At 53.3% G+C, this 20,719-nt stretch overlaps 1 protein-coding gene and 1 long non-coding RNA gene across 12 annotated transcripts in view; one reads left to right on the top strand and one right to left on the bottom strand.

Annotated features, from left to right (window-relative positions):
* The window catches only part of LOC309631385, a 657,985-nt gene that overhangs the window by 480,788 nt on the left and 156,478 nt on the right, over positions 1 to 20,719 (top strand). The window lies entirely within an intron of this gene.
* Positions 325 to 20,719, bottom strand: part of TNS1 (tensin 1) — a 229,994-nt gene continuing 209,599 nt past the window's right edge. For 10 of the 11 annotated variants that reach the window (XM_082397656.1, XM_082397654.1, XM_082397661.1 and 7 more), the window contains 10 exons: positions 17,794 to 18,860; positions 15,054 to 15,140; positions 14,187 to 14,318; positions 13,686 to 13,778; positions 12,912 to 12,989; positions 10,998 to 11,069; positions 10,576 to 10,744; positions 9,490 to 9,558; positions 8,999 to 9,031; positions 325 to 5,219 (listed from right to left, as the gene is read on the bottom strand). In XM_082397656.1, the coding sequence (XP_082253782.1) occupies positions 5,075 to 5,219; positions 8,999 to 9,031; positions 9,490 to 9,558; positions 10,576 to 10,744; positions 10,998 to 11,069; positions 12,912 to 12,989; positions 13,686 to 13,778; positions 14,187 to 14,318; positions 15,054 to 15,140; positions 17,794 to 18,860 (1,945 nt within the window). In that variant the 3' untranslated portion in view covers positions 325 to 5,074. The remainder of the gene's footprint in view (positions 5,220 to 8,998; positions 9,032 to 9,489; positions 9,559 to 10,575; positions 10,745 to 10,997; positions 11,070 to 12,911; positions 12,990 to 13,685; positions 13,779 to 14,186; positions 14,319 to 15,053; positions 15,141 to 17,793; positions 18,861 to 20,719) is intronic. The other variant, XM_082397655.1, reaches the window with a different exon arrangement.

Genomic DNA, 20,719 nt, shown 5'->3' with positions numbered 1-20,719 from the left:
ATTCCTGATTCTGCCATTTGAGCCCCTGGAACCAGCTGTGCTTGGACTTCTTGGTTATGTGTGCCACTAAATTCCTTTTTTTTTTTCCCTTAAACCATTTTGATTTGAGTTTGTCTTCTAGCTAAAACAGTCCAGATGAAAAACTCATTGTAATCAGACCCAAGACCTGGATGGTAGGGAAGCCCTGGGAGGATGTGGGGTGAGTCGTCCCCCACCGGCATCCCTGAAGCCCACCACATATCCGGAGCCTGGGTGAGGCCCCTTTTTACCCACTGGAGACCTGACAGATCCCCTTTCCAAACAACACAGCTAGTTAACAGCACAGATTTTTCTTTCACTTTATCATTTATAAAGCCATACAATGGATTGCAAAGAAACAAAGCAGCTGTACAGGAGTGGGACAGCATCAGTGTACAATACATTCATATCCAGGGTAAGTAGCATACATCAGGGTTTATACAAGGTGACAGAGATTATAGGCACGATGATACAAAATAGAAAGTATATTTCCATCTATATAAATACACAGCCAGGGGATCAGGAGATGCTGGGTTATTCGGTTTTTCCTGCAGAGGGTCTGGGAGGCAGGAGGGGATGGAGGTGAGGAATTTCTTACTTTTGTTTTGAATGACATGTCAGAGAGGGGAGAGGTGGGGAAACACAGCATGCACGCACAGATGTGCTCTCTCACACACATGAGCCACACGTGGACACGCAGGAGAGTCTCAAGCTGTTGAACACTGATTAGAAACAAAAGTGGGCTATCCCTTTACAATTACCTCACAGCTGGGAAAAGTCCAGGTGTGGGAAATAAACAGAGGTCCTCCAACACTTCAGCATCTGAGGACAGAGGAGCGCCACCCCGTGTGGTTGATCCCCACCATCACCGACACTGAGATTCCCCCAATCAGGGGCCCTACAAGCCTTGCCTCCTGCTTCCTTTCGCCACTGGGTGATAGTGAACTTGACATCCCATTGCCAACCACCTCCAACCCAACTCCTAAGTTCCCTAAAGAGACAAGCAAAAAACGCACACACATACACCCACACTTGCACACGCACGCGCACACGTTCTGTGTTACCACTAGCCAGGGCACTCCAGTCTAAGGATTCTGGGGCCTCAACCCGGGTGAAAAGTAGACCCGGGACTCCGCCCCCAGCCTCTCCAAGGATCCCAAGGGTGGGTAGACGTAGGGGCAGGAGGCAGCCCTTGGAAAGGGCATTGGCCTCCTGGATCCCCCCAGATCCAGATCCTGAAGCTGGAAAAGACCAAAGCAGGGGAGAAGACCCAGGAGGCAGGGGTGATGAATGAACATCCCGGGGAAGGGGGCCATAGACACTGTTCCACGTACAGACTCGTCCACAGACCCCTGGGCGGCACCAGGGGCCTGCCCAACCTCTGCTCGGCCCATCCGAGTGGGCAGAAGGATGTTCGACCCATCTCCCTCCGGGAGCCCCTTTACAGAGAATCACATGTGTCCCTCGGGCTCCCTCTTACGGTCACACAGCCACCAGGTCCCCCCACCCCTATCCTGCCTGTCTCTGACGCACCCAGGGATCCCTCAAAACCCTGCCAGGGAAGAAGGAATCCTGGCAGTCCGCAAGCATTTGCAGCTGCTGCGGGAGAGGCTCCAATGAGGACCTGGGTCAAAGGGCCTTTCCCAAACCTAGGACACAATGTCTCTGTCCCTGGAACACCTGGCTGGAGGAGGGAGCCAGAACACCACGATCGCAGGGCAGGGGCATCTGCTCAGCCCTGGAGCTCCATCAAACTGTTCCCTTCCTCCCCATTTCCCCTCTGGGGTCACCTCTCCACTATTCCCATGCCCAGTCCTCCCCTCTCGCTCCATCTGGGAAGGGCCACGGGGACCTTGCTGGGCCTCTCTCCCTGCTGAATTGGAGGGCTGTCACTTCCCTGCCCCCTGTTCCCTCCAGACACCGTATGGGGCAGCTACGGCGAGGCCTCAGCTGCCTCAGAGGCCTAGATGCACAGCAAGACACAGCCTGGGCCTGGGGCTGGGGGCCTGAGCTTGCCTGGGGTCTGCATCCCTGCATCACAAGCTGACCAGGCCTCTCCGGCCTCCGGCCTCTTTCTTGCCAACTCCTCCCAGACCCTTTCCCATCCCCAACTCCCCAGCCCACTTTCAAGACCAGACGGCACTCTCCTGGCTGACAAACAGATTCAACAATAAACAACAGCAAAAAAGGTTGGGGAGAGGGATGGGGAGAAAAAAGGATAAACATTTACACAATAATAACAATAATTATTAAAAGTGCTTTCTTTTAAAGGAAATCTTTGGCAAGAACATACTGCAGTGCTGTGGTTGTGTGTGTGTATGTGCGCACGTGTGCAAGGTGCACGGGCCTAACCTGTGAGACACGGGAGGGTTATCCCAGTGTCTGACCCAAAGGTGAGACCACGGTGGAGACTGGGGTACCCTTCCCCATCGTTCTTCTGGACAGGCCCCACTCTCGGAAACGGACTCTTTCCAGAAGGATGTTGGGTCAGGGGAGTTGATCAGCTCCCCAGAATCTCCTGAGTCCTTCCCAGAGTCACACATGGCTCAGGCCTGAGTGGGGTGGGCTGGCCATGCCTGGGAGGTGGGCTGCTGGTGGGCGGTGGGAAAGCACGTGTGAAGGCTGACCCCAGACTCACATGAAGGGTCTGAGGCTCTGCCTGGCCATCCAGACCAGGAGGAGAGAGTTCCCGGGATGTCCAGTGGGAGATTAAGATATTTACAAAGGAAGCGGGTGGGAATATCCTCTTCTGTCTGGGAAGGGAGTTGGGGTTAGGTAGGGAATGAGAGAGGGGAGATCGCGGTGTCTGGCTTGAAAGCCTCAGAAGGAAGAGCCCTTTGGGGGAGTCTTGGTCACCAAGAACAAGGTTTCAATCTTTGGGAAGCAGGGGGCTACTCCCCACCATCTTCAGACGCTCTCCTTTCCAACTCCCTGAAACAGAACATCCACACAGATACAGCTTCTTGGAAGAGAAAAAAAATACAAGACGCACACATCACCCACACCCACCACACACACCCGTGTCCCCTGAAGGCTCACACACCCGCTCGGGCCTGCAGGGAGGCGGGCTGCTAAGCCCTCATCTCTGGGAGCTGACAGCCGGGCCCAGCTTGCCAAAAATAAGGGGGGGTGAAGGGGATGGAACACGTGTACCCCCTCCCCGCTGAGCCCTAGTCAGAGTCTAGGGAAGGCCAAGGCCAGCGCAAGGAGACCCCTGACTGCTCCAAGGATAGAGGCCCCTACCTGTCAGGCTTCACTTATAGGTACAGAGAGGGGTGGGGACTGGATTATACCAGGGAGGCAATAAAGCTATATGGGGAAATAATAAATACTTCTTGTCAATTTACCTATTCTTTTTCTTTTAACCTTTTCTTATATTTTATTAGCTTACAGAATCTGTCAGTATGTCTCACATATATATTATATATATTTATATATCAGTACAATGCCTCTCTCTAGGGAACCCAGAGGCTTAAGAAGCTACTCAAGGATGGAGTCCTGGTGGATTTTCCATCTGGCTTAGAGCACTTGGGTGGCGGTCAGGGAGTGCCCAATCGCCCAGTTGGACTCCCAGCCCTTTGGCCTAAATGTATGCCTTCTGCCCTCTGCTCCACGGGGGCTGAGCTCTGGGGAGAAACCAAGGCAGAAGGGGGAAGAGCAAGGCTTTGGTATCGTAGGCAGGCCATGTGGTGTGCAGGCAGCATCCCCCAGAACTCTGACCAGCTCCCCTGGGCAGTCCAGCAAAAGCCAGACCCCCGATCCCTTGCAGAGGGAGCACAGGAACTGCAGGGGTCTCTCCTGGGCCTCGCCGAGCAGGGCCTGTAGAAGCAGGTTCCCAGGATGAGCCCCAACACGGGGACCCTGCAGGACGGAACAGGGCATGGCAGAGCAGGAAGGCTCAATCGCCAGCACCCAAAAAGGCAGCATGCACATAGCAAGCCTGAGAAAGGCTGGTCTGGGGCACGAAACCCAAGAAGGGGCTGAGGGCTGGGAGCTGACGGGAGCCACCTGCCCACCCCGGGGCTGGGCCACACGCCTCGGGGGAAGGTGCCTACAGCTCAACAACCTCCCTTCCTGAGGGATCTCTTCCCCAGAGCTACGGACACACAAGTCCCCATCTCCTCAAACCAATGCTCCAGCTTCCTGGTGGAGGCAGATCAGGGGTAACGTTGCAGCGTGGCCAGACCCACTCCGTGGGGGTCTCTGTTGAGGAGAAGGGGTTGGCGGCACCCAAGGCTGTTAGAGCAGGTGCAGGGACCAAGAGAGCGTCCATTACCCACAATCCTGGATGTTCCTGGGGAAGAGGGCTTATGCCCCCTCCCTGCTGTCCTGTTACCCCCAACTCTAACTTTCTTTGGACAGTATGCACTTGTGTGTGCAAACACAGGGGACACGGACAAGTATACCTGTTTATAGTTCAAGCTGAGAGGCAAACAGAAATCAGTGTGTGAGGATGTGGGTGTGGCCATATATACACCCCATAAAGACACCCACAAACTGTACATCAGAGGCAGAGCAAAGAGACCTAGGGGCCTCAGGTCTGAGATACTTTCAAAAGCAAAAGTTCCGCCACTGGATGTCCCATGGTGGCTCTTTTTGGTTTGGTGATCTACCCTAGAGGTGGACAGAAGAAGATTCTCTTGACAGGATTTCTCCTTGCAAAGCAGTTGGGTTAGGAAGAAAGAGCTTTTCCATTTCCCCCCAAAATGTGGATCTCCAGAGAGGTTCATTCTGCCTCTCTTGAGGAGTTCCATCCTCTCGGAGGGTGGAGGGGGAGTTAGGTGGACCTGGTTAGTTTTGGAGGCTCTGGGGGTTTTGCAGTATCCATCTCCCTGAGGGAATCTGAGTTATTCTCCTCCATCTTTTTCCTTCTTTCTCTCTCTCTCCCCCTCCCCGCTCAATTCACTTCCCTCTCCCCACATTACACTTTCTTCTCTCCTTCTCCAAAATTGGCCCAAAGTCCTCCTTCTGGATTCAAGGATGGTCAGGATGCACAGGTCCGTTCCCCACATACCCATCCCCACTGCCCTGGCCCCGGGCAAGGGGAGGGGGGAGTTCATCTCTTCTGGCCGGCACTCAGCATGACCTTGGAGACAAAGTTGACGATGGCGGAGGCCGGCTGGTTGGGGTCAAGCTCAGCAAAGAGGTGGCAGGCGTTGTCCGTGGTGCTGCCTTGTTTCCGGGCCACAAAGCCGAAGAGCCTGCAGGGGCGGGAGATGGGTGACAGGTGTGAGGAGGGAGCAGGAGGAACCCCAGGCCTGGGAGAGGCGCCCAGCAAAGCCAGCTCATCTTTGCTCCCTTCCCCATCTTTCCCTACCTCCCTGAGCACCGGGCATTGAGGGTGGAGCATGTGAGAGAATCCTTTCTCTCCTTCACCAACAAGAAAACCAACGCCTGGAGATAGCATGTCACTTGTTCAGGGTCAGCAGAAATTCCCCTCTGTGGGTGGGGAGCAGGGGGAGGAGGTGCTGGAGGTGAGTGACAAGACCGGACAGTAAGAGGTGGGGATGAGACCAAAAATAAAATGGGACATGCCTAGGCCAGCTTCTCTCAGCCCATCCCTGCCACACCCCAGCCGAATGTTCTTACACACAACACATAAACAAAGTGCCGGCTGCCTGTCAAAGGGCCCGGCTGCCTCAGACACCACAGAGGGTCAGAGACCAAAGGACAAGGGGCCACCGTCCCCCACCACCCACCCACACACACACACACACACACACACACACACATTTCTCCAGAGAATGGGAGGGGGAGGGGGACCCCACACCTGTTCCCCCCCCAAACCCCCCTCCCCACACCAGGACTGGAGTGACTGAGAGTTCTCTCTGTGCAAAACAGAGTTAAAAATACGAGCGCGGAAGAACAGAATGTGAGCTCAGGTCCCCTCCCAGCCAGCACGTTGCTGCTAATTAGAGCTGGATGGGGAAATCAGGACAGCTGGAGATTCCGATGGAAACCCCTCTCCCAGGACTGGACGGACCACAGCAGCTAAAATTAGCAAAGTTGGGACTGGTTTATCACATACACACACACACACACACACACACACACACACACAGGTCTCCCCACAGGTTTGCTCTACCCAAATGTGTTTCAGGGGCTGGGGACAATCAGGCCAGAGGCCTGGGGTAACAGTCTACCCAAATGGTGGGGAAGCCTGGGCCCGTGGATCACCCCCCCGGAGCCCCCTCTCCAGGCCAGGGGGAGCTCCTTGGGGCAGTGGAGGGAGACAAGGGCCGAGTGGGGGAGTGGCTCCGAGCCGCCCACGCGACAGCGAGCCAACCCCAGCCACCTGGTTCTGCCAGGATGGAGAACCGGCCCACCTCTCAGGCCTGAACGCTGCCCACCTGCCCTCCCTTCCTGTTTATTTCAGCTCTGTGGGCCTCAGGGCCAACTCAACAGTAGCCCAAGTCCTTCCTCTGCTTGGAGGAATGGATGCGGCAAGAAACCTCAGCCCCCAAGGGCAGAGAGGAGCGCTTACAAGCACCCAAGAGCAAGCACCTCCTTAAATTGGGGGCCTGAGGCATCTCGCTTGCCTCACCCTCGTCCAGCCCTGAGCTCTCCTGGGCCTCCATAAAGGCGAGTCAGAAGGAAGCTTGGCACAAAAGCTGCTCCTCAATGAGGAATTTCCAGGCCTGGGACCAGCCTGCTTCTTTCCCGGATCCATCTCCCCCTCGCAGGGCCGGGTGGTGAGTAAGACAAGACCCTTCAAACACAGAGCTCTGGCCTCCTGGCTGGTGGCAGGGACTTGGAGACCCCAATGACCCCATTGAGCCCCAGGGGAGGCTGAGATAAGCTTTGAGAGGACTGCACACGGGGGCCTCTCTTCAGCTGGGCTGCTAACTCTTTATGTGACCTTGGGCCAGGAGAGGTCTCCTCCATCCCACACGGCCCCTCTGGATGAAACAGAGCAGGACCCTATGGTCCTTGCCCCCCATGTCCTCTGCTTGCCTTTTGTCTGTGGAAAAACTTTAGCCAGAGAATAAGTTTAATCAGAGAAAATGCAGAAACGAAGGAAAACAGTCTGACAGGACTAAATAATAGTAGTTTAGTCACTAAGCATAGTTAAGGACCTTTAGTTCCTTCTCAAGGCCTATAGATAATATTCTGAGACATATCCTGTGAGCTGTCTTCTAGATACTGAAACTCCCACCAGGTGGAAGAAGTTAACTACATGATGACCAGACTGTAGCTATGACATAAGCTGCCACAATTCCAAGAACGGGCCTCAAGGAAATGCGAACAAACCAACCCCGGAACTAAAGATGAATTGTACTTAAAACAATCAAGATGACGCTGGTCAGACCACCGATGACCAATTTCAAGATGACGGTCAGAGCTGACCGTGCTGTTTCTGCACATAGCCCCCTCCCTCCGTCTATAAAAGCTCTTGCGCCCTGGTTGTCAGTGGGCGTGCGGTGGGGGCCGGCCTTTGGACAGGCAGGCATCCACCCTCCCGCGTGATTGCCGGCATCCAAAATAAAGCAAACTTTCCTTTCCACCAACCTGGCCTCTTTATTGGCTTTTGAACGGGGAGCAGCCAGACCCCACTTTCGGTTACATGGACACCCCCAGAAGGAGCTTTCATCGTGCTGACCCTGGTCAGTTCCACTCGTCTGGACCACAGTGGCCTCACTGGGCCTCCTCCTCGCTCTCCTCCTCCCTGCCTCCATCCTTTCCTTTCCTCACTAAATATCTAGCAGCCCCTCCCACACGGCAGATACAGTCGTGCCCTCAGGGAGCTTGCAATCTGGTGGCCTCCCCAGCCCCACCCCCATGAAATCAGCTCTCTCCTGCTCCCACACCCATTTCTACCTGTCGCATAAGACCTATTTTTAAATATAGGTTCTTTCCCCAAACCTTCCCAAATCAGCAGTGGTTTTAATTTCTTTTTAACTGAAAGTTTTCTTTTTCTAAAGCCAATCTTATATGAAGTCTGGATATGTAAAGGTGACAGCAGTACTTATGGCGATAAATGGATCAGTTCAACAGCAACATTAACTGAAAGTTTTCTTTTTCTAAAGCCAATCTTACATGAAGTCTGGATATGTAAAGGTGACAGCAGTACTTATGGCGATAAATGGATCAGTTCAACAGTAACATTTACCTATGATAAAGTCAATCAGTGAGAAAAAAATGGGGCTGTTTGGGTGAGTCCGACAAAGTAAAAGGTGGAATTATAGACCATAGTGACAGTCTTATGGCAGCTTCAGTACCCAGGTTATTCCTATACTTTGTTTTGGTTTTACTGAGAAAACTCTGATTCATCCTGATAAATAACTGCAAATCGTACCTCCCCTCATAGCGGCTCAGTTACAACCTGAGGAACCTAGCGTTCCTTGGAACACAGTTAGAAAACCACTGCAGCACCTTAGCCTGCTTATACACTTCTCTTATCTACTATGCTAACATCAGGCACCGGAGGGCAGAATCAGCCTCCTGGTTGGTCTGAATTTTCCCAGGGCTGCGTTAGTTCCCTGGAAGCACTTACGAAATGCCAAATAGATGGAAAATTGACCAAAGGACCCCAGGGCCATCAGTGGAATTTCGGAAGGAATTCAGACCTACCGGACTCCCGCAGTCTGACGTTTAGGTCTAGCCCAGCCACGTCATGCACGGAAATCCGCCAAGAGAGCAGGAATGGGAATCAAGGATGCCAGGATTGCGGCAGAAAAGATCATTTAAACAACCCCTGCCCCACTGCCATCACCTCCAATAAAACTCTCAGCTTTCAGATCCTTTCCTCAGACCCCTGCTGGTCTGGTCCTGAGAGAGGGAAGGGGACAAGACTGGAGGCTGGGCCTTTGGCCTCGAGGCAGGAGAAGGCCAAAGATCTGGTTGCCTGGGCAAGCTTTTCTCCAGAGCTGCCCTTTGCCTACCCCCTGTTCCTGGATTCTAAATCCACTCCCGCACGCCCCTCTCCCCCAGCCAAGGAGCACAAAGACCAGCCAGCTGGGTAGGGAAGAAGCACACTTACTTAGCAGGGGAACCTCCCTCCGTCTTCATCCACCTGTGGAGAGAATGACGGCACAGCGTAAACCACCACTTCTCCCTCAGAGCCCAGCCCCGGGTGTGCCCGGACCCCTGGGGGAAGGCAGAGCCCCTGTGCCAGGGGGGTGGGAGCCTCCAAAGATCATGCAGCAGGGCATTCACAGTGGAGAGAGCACTGCGGCCTGCCTCCCAAGGAGCTTTCCCCAACGTGGAGAGGAGAAGCAGCTTCAGTGTCAGAGAGGTAGAAGCAGGTGTTTGGGTCCCTGGGAGGGGCTTCAAATTGGTGGCGGGAAAAACTCAAAAAGATGCCAACACAGCTACTCACGGTCCCGCAGGCATGGGCAGATCTTCAAACTGAGCCAAGAATGCACACACACACACACACACACACACACACACACACACACGTACATGCATACACACAGACTTCAGTGTTCGAAAGACGGCTGGGAAGGCAAGTGTCTACAAGAGACTTACTTCCTCTCCTGTGGATCCAGGTCACAGAAGGTAATGGTGTTGAGGGGGTAGTGTCGTCTGAAGAAGAGCCTGTGGCACACACATCAGATAAACAGAGAGTGAGTGCTGAAGTGACTGCTCTTCCCCACCCTCCTCCTTCAGGTCAGGCCACCACCTGCGGCTGTCACAGGTCGACACAGCCTTTCCCTTCTGAGCATGATGGCCTGGGCTGCTCCCTTTGGGGACATAAAGCCATGCATAGGGACAGAGAGATGTCTCATAGAAACATGTCCCAAATGCTAGAGGCTGGGAAAAGAAGGAAGAAACTGGCATTGAGGAATGAGAAACGGGGGAACTCTGGAGGAGGAAGAAAAGGGGCTGGGGAGAGAGCACGAGAGGAAGGGCCTCTGCTCTAGAAAGCAGGGACTTTTTTCAGTTGCATTTACAGCTGTATAACAAATACAGGCATATTTGTGGAAGGAAGGAAGGATGGATGGATGGATGGATGGATAGAGGGAGACAAATTAGTGAAGGGATAAATGGGTGGGCGAAGATAAATGGGGGATGAATGGATGCAGGAATGGATGGATCAATTGGTGAGTGGGTGAGAAAGTGGATGGATGGATGGGTCACAGGGTTGGGGGGAGCCCAACACAGAAGCAATTAGAAGAATCTTACTGGGCTTCCCTGGTGGCGCAGTGGTTAAGAATCCGCCTGCCAATGCAGGGGAAACGGGTTCAATCCCTGGTCCGGGAAGATCCCACATGCCGTGGAGCAACTAAGCCCGTGCACCACAACTACTGAGCCTGCACTCTAGAGCCCGCGAGCCACAACTACGGAGCCCACGAGCCACAACTACTGAGCCTGCGTGCCACAACTACTGAAGCCCGTGCGCCTAGAGCCCGTGCTCTGCAACAAGAGAAGCCACCACAATGAGAAGCCCGCGCACCCCAACGAAGAGTAGCCCCCGCTCGCCGCAACTAAAAAGAAAAGCCCGCGCTCAGCAACAAAGATCCAAAGCAGCCAAAAATAAATTAATTAACTAATAAAAAACAAAAACAAACAAAAAACCACCATCTTTAAAAAAAAAAAAAGAAAGAATCTTACTTTCTCTGGTTGTCAGTCAGTGTAATTCCCTGGGCAGAAACTTTGAAGTGGACGATGGTGGCAGCCGGCGTGGGGTCAGTAGCCAGTGTCTCAGAAGTGGCTTTGGAGATGGCCTGTGGCCCAGTGAGTGACTCCATGTCCACAGAGTTGATGAAGAGCACGTTGCAGGCTGGAAGAAACCCACCCAAGGAGGTGTCATGGGGGCCGAAGTGGGTAGGAACCATCCCCAGGTCCTCTCTTCAGGGAGAAGATAGCAGATGAATTTCAGGCCAGCCTTGGGCCAAGATATCTGCACACACAAATGTGGTCTGCCCAGAGACATCTGGGTCTGGGAGAGATATCCAGCCTGCACCTGCCGGAGGGTACAGGGCCAGGGGGGAGGAAAGGCCTGGGCAGGGATCCCGTCTCGGGTGGCCACTCACCTGCACCTTGCTTCAGCAGGTCACTGGTTGAGTTGGCAGGGCCTGAGCTGTCTTTTGATTCATCTGTGGGGTCTGAGACAAAAATTTAATTCAGCTGGTAATTAAAACTCCAGAGCTGGAAAGAAGCACAGGTTGGCTGGGCCTCAGGCTAGCTCTGCAAATACTTTGTGCAACGGATACCGCTTCTCATAACAAGCCCTGGCAGTCAGCACGTGTGTCCAGTTTGAATGTCCAGGGATTGCTCTAAGTATTCAGCACATGGTTGGGAGCTGTGGAGTCCAACAGGGCAGGAGTCAGATGCTCATCCAGTCACTTGCCAAGTATCTATAAAGCGGAGGTGATGATGAGAGTCCCCACTGCCCTGGGTTGTTGAGGTGTTCCGTGTACAGTGTTAGTTCAGCGGCTGACATAAAGCAAGCCTTCAAGTGGCAACTGATATGGTTGTTTTGCATTGACGTGTCTTATGTGTAGATCAGTAAATGCCCTAATTCATTAAACCACAATGCAGCACAACTACAATTTCAATACTAATAAGAACTGAGTACTGTTTATACCAGCATTTCTCAGACTTTGGTGTGCAGGCTTGTTAAAACACAGATTTCTGGGCACCACCCTAAAGCTTCTGATTAGGTGGGGCTTGAGAATATCTACATTTTTAACAAGTTCCCAGGGGTGCTGGGACCATATGCTGCTGGGGCCCATATGGTGCTGGGGCCCATACTGTGAGGACCACTGGTTTATACAATGTAAATAAAGAGCAGTTTTATAATTATTAAATTACTTTGCTAAATTCCTTAGAAATATAATTTAATTAGTGTCTAAATCATGTGGTTAATAGGGCTATTTAAATAGTATTTGAACTTTTAAGTTGATAATAGTGGTCAATTATCATTAATAATTCAATGAATCGAATTGGATACATAGATATTGCCAAATAATATTGGAGGTTTTAAGTATGGACATAACCCCAGGACCTCCAAGAGAGACTGAAAGCAAGTCCCGGACACAATTTCGAATATCCTATTATTGGACAGAGAGCATGGGGAGAAGGCACCCCAGTTACCGGTTCCTAGACCTCAAGTTCAGGGCCAGGCATATTCCCCTCCCCTCGCGGGAGCCCCGTGTATCTGGGGCTGCATAACGGAAGCCTGTGCTGTTGAAAGGTTTGGGGTGTCCATCTGCCTTCCTCCGAGGCTGGGACACCTCTCTAAGAGAAACTAAAATCTCTTTTGCCAGCCCCAGTGTCTCACTCAAATTCTCGCCCTATACGTCCCAAAGCTCTTGAGTTCCATTTGTACTTCCCACAATCAAAAGAGGGCTTGCTCCTCCCATTAGCTCGATGTCCCCTCGGCGAGGGAACACCCTCGCAGCCATGCAGACTAGAAACTCCAGGGACATCTTGGGCTTCCTGTCTCCTTCCCACGCCATGTGGATCCCTAAGAGGTCCCTCGAGTGTGCTCTCTCCTCTCCATTCAGACCGCCCTCCCACACCTGGATGCCCCATGACCTACCTCTGCCTTCCCCTCCCCGCTCCCTTGGCCCTGCCCACTGATGCCCATCTCACCCTCCGGACACGGTCCTCCCCATGGCTGTCTCCTGCTTCTATTTCCTCCCCTGGGATGAGTCGTAATTCTGAGGATTCAAGTATGAATTCTTAAAGCCTCCAGAGAATTTTCTCTGGAACAATCTGGCAAGTCAATTATGTGTGTTTCTGGAATTAAGATTTTTAATGAACTTTCCCTTCTTTCTTATTAGAAAAAATAAAGAGGAGAGTGGTTTTGAGTTTCCCGAGATTGGCAACACGACCCGTTTCCTCCAAGCCTGGCGCATGTTCTGGAGCAGCTGGCTGGGCAGAGACGTGAAGGAGGCCAGCACAAGGGTGCGCTTGGAGGGCGAGGAGTCTCAGGTTCCTACCTCGGTTTGGAATGACCAGCTTACAGGGCAGAGCCAGTGGGATGATGGAGTGCTGGTAGACCAGGGCAGACAGAGATCCTGCAGGGAGGGAGACAGCCGGCAGAGGCAGCGTTACTGGGAGCACGTCAGGGGCACTGAGGAAGCATACCCACCCCACTCCACTGTCCATAATCTTTAGCTTCTTTATTACCTCTCTCTCATCCCACCCACAAGCTGAAAATTCACTCCCTCTTTGACAGCCAAGGGAGAAGATTCTAAAGGCTCACTCTAGCCGTCAGACGGTTACCCCACAACTTTTCTTTATCGAAAGTTACTCTCAGCATCTCTCCTAAATCCCTCCAGCTGCCAGGGCTCCACTCAGGAGAGTGCAGCAGAAGTGTCAGAGGATGATGGGATCAAATCCCCACTCAGTAACTTATTAGCTGTGTGTCCCTGGATAAGTCTCAGTTCCCTCGTGTGTAAAATGGGACGATGACACCTACCACGCAGGATGGTCGGGAGACCAGAAGTGATATAAGGTACCTAAGGTGGCTTTCACATAGTAGGTAGTGGATAAAGGCAGCTGTTGCTATAGTTGTTATTCCAGGGATAATGATAACAAGTCTCCGCGGGGTAGGACAAATACAGAAAGAAATCTGGCAGAGTGAAGGCGCCACAGCACAGAGGAAGGGAGTCGCCGTGCATTTCTCTGCTGCGTCTATGACAAGGCAGAAGCTGCAGCGGAGAACCTGGGACAGGCCTGAGACCGTGGGGACGGAGGCGGGGACAGCTCACCGAAGTTTGGCTCGTTGGGGCAGCCCTTGAGCTTGACTCCTCTGGGGCTCGTCTCTATCAGGAAATGCCTCACGAGCTCATGAGTCATGTCCCCTGGGATGAAGAGAAAGAAACGTGGATGGGTCACTGCCCATGGTGTCCTTCCGCCACCTCCCAGCACTACTTCCAACTTCTCCAGTGTGCTGGGCTGTGATGGAGAAAGGGTCACAGCGATAACACGGCCAGAGCCCTGGGATGCAGAGACCACCACTGCTAGCCCACCCCTCAAGGAAACTCAATCACAGGGTGCCAGTCATCTTGCTTCCCTGTTCTCTGACCTCAATCATCACCAAGCCCAAGACCTGCTCTTCTGAAGAGTCTGATAAGACGGGACCAGCTCCCATGAGAATTAAGAGACCTGCCCACCCCACATACCCACCCCTCGTCTTCTGGCAGCTCAGGACCTAAAGAGACTGTAGGGACCACCTAGTCCTGAGGCCCCAGTGGACAAGCTAGTGTTACCTTTTTTATTCTGCTGCATGATGGTCGGAGGGGGCGAAGACACCTTCATGGCCAGCCCATAGGCTCCTCGGAAGGAGTGGCTGTCTCGGATGATGAAAGCCCCTGGCTCCTGGTCCTTAAGGAGGGCGATGGCTGAATCGGGAGGAGACAAGAGGAAATGAGAAATTGATGCACTGGCTTAAGTCTCATCAGGTCTCGAACCTCATTCTTTCTCATGAGATGAGAGTCCTTAAAGTTAAAATGTAAACCCTCCTAAGGGTCCTCCTACACTAGAGTCAGCAAAGTTTTTCCATAAATAGCCAGACAGTAAATAGTTCAGGCTTTGCAGGCCATGCAGTGTCGGCTACAACTACTCATCGCTGCCATCAGAGCACAACAGCATCCCATACAGTGAGTAAACAAATAGATGGGGTTGTTCCAAGAAAACTGTCCGGATCTGACCCCTGGCTGGAAGTCACCCCGCCCTGCATCCACACAGACTTCGCTTAGGGGCTGAGGTCTCTCATCTCCATCCCCACAATCCCAACTATGTTTTTTTCTGTAACATGGGCAAAAATCTCCCACATCGTGCAGATGGAGAGCTAAGGTTTCATATTATCTGGGCCAGACTTTTCTTCTGCCCTGGAAAACCAAGACTTTGCTGCTTTTAAAGAAACAGCTACAACCACTGCTCCTGCTCCCCAACGCTTCACTGTGGGGAGGTGCCTCTTACTGTCCAACCTTGGTCCCAGCTCCTCTCTGTGACCACCACCTACTGCAAAGAGGAATGAGTCTGCTTATGTCCCTTGCCCAGGGAAGACAAGGTGGGCAGCAGCCAGCTGTGACCTCGGATGGACCCCAGGACCTTCGGCGCCACCCAGCACTTACCCTGCTCTCTGGAGATCTCGGGCTTGTACCAATACTTGGAAGTGTCCTGGACAAACTTCACTTTAGCCCGCGTCTCAGGGCTATTGTCTAAAGGAGAAGGAGAGGGAAAGAAGGTGTTATGAGTCTCCATCTCTGTCCCTCAAAAAGGTATGTTGGAATAACCCCCAGTACCTGTGAATGGGACCTTATTTGGAAATAGGGTCTTTGCAGATGTAAACAAGTTAAGATGCAGTCGTGCTGGATTCGGGTGGACCCCAATCCAATATGACTGGTGTCCATATAAAAAGAAGGAAAGGGACAGGGAGACACAAGGGGAGAGTGTCATGTGAAGATGGAAGCAGAGATTGGGGAGGTGCATCTACAAGCCAAGGGACCCCAAGACTGCCAGCCACCATAAGAAGCTAAGTCAAAAGCCTAGAACACAGTCTCCCTCAGAGTCTCCAGAAGGAACCAATGCTGCCAATACCTTGATTTTGGATTTCCAGCCTCAGCTACTGTGAGAGAATAAATTTCTGTTGTCTTAAGCCACCAAGTGTGTGGTCCTTTGTTATGGTTGACCTAGGAAACTAACACAGAAAGCTAGTCTGCTCAAACATCATCAGAGCATTGCTGGAAGGGGCCTTGAGCTGCTTTCACATCCTCTCCCTGTCTTCCAACAACCACCGTGGCTCATGGAGCTGCCCTCCTGTTGAAGAGCCTGAACAGCATTCTCACCAAGCCAGCGAGAGCCCTACTCCATCCCATCTCCCACTTTCTCTAGAAGATTCAGACTAAACCCTTCCCGAAGTTTCTCTCCCACCTTCTAGTCCCTTTCTCCATGGGCTCAATTTCCCAACTCTATCATAACAACCTTGAGGATGAGAGCAGAAAAACACACTTCTGTCCACTTTCCCCAAGCTCCGCCTCACTTCCCATATGGAAAGCCCGGGTTCTGCCTCAGGTAGAGCAAAAAGATTGCTCCTGCCCTGCCTGGGACAAATAGGAGAAGGGTTGGCCTAGAATTAAGAGGCCATCTACTGAGTGTCACAGACCCCACTTCTCTGGCAGACATCCCCACCCCAGACCCTTTGCAGACTAGGGATGCTTTCATAGAATGTTAGGTTCTGGAGGAGCTCAGAGAGCACATTATCCAACCTATTACTTTACAAGCGAGGAATGTGAGGTTCAGAGAGGGAGAACAACTTGCCCAAGTCACACAGATGGTCCACAGTAAGGCTTCTGTAAGACCTTCCCAGGTAAGAAGATGCGGCAGCCAGTTTGGTGTGAGCTTTACCATATCTTCCTGGCTGGGTATTAGGACATGTGGGTCTCACTCTCCAACCTCTTCCTTCATCTTTTGGCACCAAAGAAAACAAAGGGAGGATGGGGGAGAAGGGTAAAAAAGAATATTCCAAATCTGCACGTTTCCTCTCCTTTCGTCAGTGAGAGGCTGGAACAGAGGAGCCTGTGCTCACGGTGCTGTAAAGTTCAGGGCACAGACCAGAGATGCGGGTTGGGCTGTGTGTCTGGTGCTTAGTCAATTTCAACTTGTCATTTACACTCTGCTAGGCTTCTGGGATCTGTTTCTGGAGGACAGAGATGGGGTAGGTCAGCTCCTTTTCCTGGCAGCTGTGCACTTAGCAGGACCTCTGGGCTAGGCAGCTGGGCTGTACAACTGTGCAAGCTGCCTCTCTCTGCTCCAAAGCCCCAGGCCCTGGGGCTACTGGGGCCTGTCTAATGAGCTGTCAGAGGTGGCTGCAGCCCCATGTGCCTTCCTGTGTTGACTCCCATGGCTATTTTAAGCAAGGAAGATGGTGGGAAACAGGAAATGTCCCAACTACTAGAAGTTCTGCATCCTCCAAGAACTGGGGCTGGGAACCAGATGTCTCTGGCGGGCAGCAGGAAGCAGGGGTGTGCAGTGTCGTTTAGCAGGCTCAGGGCAGGACCTGGGAGTGATACTGAGAATCTGGGCAGCTGGGGCCCATCCCAGGCTGCCTGCAGCATTCTAAATCTTCCTCGAATGCCCCAGGGCTCCAGGGCTGCTCTGCACATAGTCAGGTTCGAGATCTGGCTGAGAAGCTGCAGATCAGCTGACACCCCGACCTTTTTGTTTAGAAAATGAGCCCTCTACGTGGAGGCAAAAGATGCCCAGTTCTGACGATGAGAGAAGAATTCAGTGTGCAAAACTGCGTGGGCTTCAGTGAAGCCGGGTTGGTAGAAACTAGACTCCAGTAAAAATGCTTAACCCTCGGCTTTGTGCCATATCGCTCCGGCTGCCAGATCTATTATTAGTGATGTGTGCAAAGTGGGGATCAAAAGGTGGGAACCGTGCTGTGGGCTGGCAAAATAATGTGCAAAATGGGCAAAATAATACCCACTTTGCCAGGTGGCCATGTGTGAAATGTGCAAAATGGGCAACATCATACCCACTTTGCCAGGTGGCCATGAGGACTGATGAGATAGTCCTTGGCTCAGAGCCTGGCACAGAGCATGTGCTCAACAAGTGGTGGTGGCTATGACGATGGTGAAGAGCATCGTAACAGCAGTGCCATCATCGCATCCACCTCCCCATCCCTGCCCCCACTGCTGCCACGACCACAGCTCCAACTCCCATTACACAGGTAAGGAATCTGAGGCCCAGAAGCCAGTGATCCACCCAAGGTTGCCTGCCAAGGAGATGTCAGAACAGAGACTAGCACAGATATCCTAACCGGTGGGCTTCATCTGTCAGCCGGAGAGATGACACAGAAGGAGGGCACACCTGGCATGGAGTACTTGGAGAAGTCGGGCAGAGTATGGGAGAAGGAGACGGCGCTGCCCCCGCTGGGACTGGACATGCCGCTGGCGACAGGCGAGGAGGACACCTTCCCGTTGACGGTGGCGTAGTTGGGGAGGCTGCCCGCTCGGTCTCCCATGGACATCCTCCGCTTCTCTGGCAAGGCCGGTGTCGGGCTCCCTTGTCGGAAGGCTGCTGAATCTGGCGAGGGGGAGGTGGCGGGGTTGCTCAGGCCGGGGTAGTAGGCAGGGGACACAGGAAAGGAGGGCGTGGAAGGGGCCTGGTAGCCCGAGGCGCTGCTCTGTCGGGACAGCGTGGGTCTCCGGTCCTCAGGGGTGGAGTAGCCACCATAGGCCACCTGCCGGTCCAAGCTGGGGCTGCCAGGAACCACAGATCCAGACCCTCCCAAGTGACGGCCCAGGCTGGGGCTTCCGGGGCTGGCTACTGCGTTGCCATGGAGACTGGAGGCCAGGTTGCCTTGGTGGGCCCCAGGGTGCCGGCCCAGGCTGGGGCTCCCTGGAGTGGTGGCCACATTGCCATGCAGGCTTGAAACCTGGTGGGCCCCAGGGTGCCGACCCAGGCTGGGGCTTCCCGGAGTGGTTGCTGCACTGCTCTGGGGGCTGGAGACAGTGTTACCATGGAAACCAGTTCCGGGTGGACCCATCACCTGGCGGTGGCTCAAACTGGGGCTGCTGGGGGCAGCCATGCTGGGATTCACGGCCCGGCGGACAAAGCCAGGACTAGAGGGAGTGTTGGTGCCCACTGTCCTGTGCCGTGCCTGAGGGCTCCCAGGCACCGTGTGGACGCCCGCCACACTGAACTGAGACCGGGTCTGGCTTTCCGGGGAGCTGAACTGCTGAAGTGAGTAGTCGGGGCTGCTGTAGATGTTGCCCGCAGTCGGGAGAGGAGAAGAGCTCTGGTAGCTTCTCTGAGCCGAAGGGCTGGGCTGGCCCAGGCTGCCGGAGCGGAAGCCAGAATCCAGCAGAGGCTGGGTGGGTGTCCGCGGGCCCTGGTCGCTGCTCTCCCCTGATGGGAAACTCCCCACTGAAGTGCTAGAGAGAGACGGGGCAGGTCAAGATGTCACCAAACGGCATTTAGTGAAGGACAGGCTTTCAGTGAACCCTCAGCCCTCCCTCCAACCACTAATGATAACAAGAAAAGCTCCCCTCACATGCACAGGAAAGTTAGGGCTTTTATACGTCACCCTATGAACATCAGAAGACAAAACTGAGGCTCAGAGAGGTTAAGCAATAGGCTCACACCCACACAGCTCATAAAAGACCAGGATTTCAACTCAGCTGTCTCTGATTCCAAAGCCCATATATCCTCAAGCACCACCCTGACTGCTCAACCACAAGTCAGAGCGAGATCTCTCCTATAGAAACTGAAGGTGGCTGTCCTGTTGCTCCCTCCAGCATCACAGAAACTGAACACTGGAGAGGGGGTTAACCAACTGGATCCTGTTCCTACTGGAAGTATCCTCACCTTGACTCAGTTTCCCCAGGTGTGCTATCAGCATCTTTAAACACTGAGAGTGTAACTGGTCATCCATTCCTGGGTAGCTCCAAAACAGCAAAGATGAAGAAATCTCACAGGAGATTTCAGCTCATTATAAGATCTGCATTCTAGCCATTGGATCTGGCCACTAATGGAGCAGGTTGCTTTACACAGTAATGAGACTCCCATCATTAGGAGCATTTAAGCAGAGACTGACCAACCTCTAGACCCGAATGCTGTGGAGGAAATTTCCTCCATTGAGAGGTTAGATGAGATGAGCTCAGAGGTCGCTCTCAATTCTAAGACTGATAAAATTCAGCTCAGAGGGCACTGTACCTGGGGGAATGGCCACAGTCAAAGGTTCTCCTCTGAAGTTAAGTACTGATACAAGTCCATGGCTTGTGAGTTGGGAAACCTGGATTCTGCTTGTTAAAAGTTTTCCCACGTGTAAAATGAGGGAAATAGGTTAGCTGACTCTGAGTCCTTCCAGACCCAAACTTCTATTCCTCGATGATACGGCAGGAGAAACAAAGGTTGACAGGGGCCACGCATAAGCAGCAGCTGCAGGGAGGTAGCAGGCAAGCTCTGCACCAGCAGCCCCTGGGGCAGGGGGGTGGGGAAGGTCCTTACATAAGACGATGCTCCAAAGCCTGGAGCCGCAGACCGGGAGGAGCCTGGAGGCTGGCCGGCCACACCCTGGGCCAGGTTGGATAAGCTCAGGTCCCCTGGGTGATGTGAGGTGGGAGGGCTAGGCAAGAGCCAAGGGCAGGGAGAAGGTCAGGGGCCAGGCCAGGACAAAGTCTACCTCGCATCCCAGAAGGGGCCAGAGTGGAACATCACTTCGGTACAAGAATAACCTGGATTCTGAGGAATGGGGGGATAGGTCAGGCTGCACAGCGGGGGCTGGGGACATGGAAATGGAGTTCTGGGTGATTAATCCCGGAGGAGAAGCTGGCTTCCTGAGGCCTACTGCAGGAGGAATTTGAGGAGTGAGAAACGGTGAAAACTTCCTAATGTCAGCACTCCCTGAATATCAGCAAGGGTGGCTGGAGAGGTGAGGAAAATCTCCTTTCCTCTAAAAGAAGAATGCAGCTTCTGCCCAGAGGCAGACCTTTCCAAAAATGGAGCCATCAGGAGGCTGGGGAGGGGGTGAGGTGGACTGGGGGTGTGTGCTTGGCTTGAGGTTTCAAATTCTTAGACTCCAGAAGAAAACTGCCTCTGCTCACCCACGCCCCACGCCCCGACCCGGGAGGGGTGCATTACCCTGGACCAGTGCAGGTACACCGCAAGCCTGGCACACCCCTCCACCTGTAGAAGTGTGAAGAGGTGGCTGGACAGTTACCGGGCCCTGTGGGGTCCCGGGCTGGGAAGGGCAGTGGACATGGGAAGGGATGGTCGGGGTAGGCTCCCCTCC

This window comes from Balaenoptera borealis, assembly GCF_965194805.1.
Source record: "Balaenoptera borealis genome assembly, chromosome: 6".
In the NCBI taxonomy this organism is placed as follows: Eukaryota; Metazoa; Chordata; class Mammalia; order Artiodactyla; family Balaenopteridae; genus Balaenoptera; species Balaenoptera borealis.
This window is presented reverse-complemented; position numbering and strand designations above follow the sequence as displayed.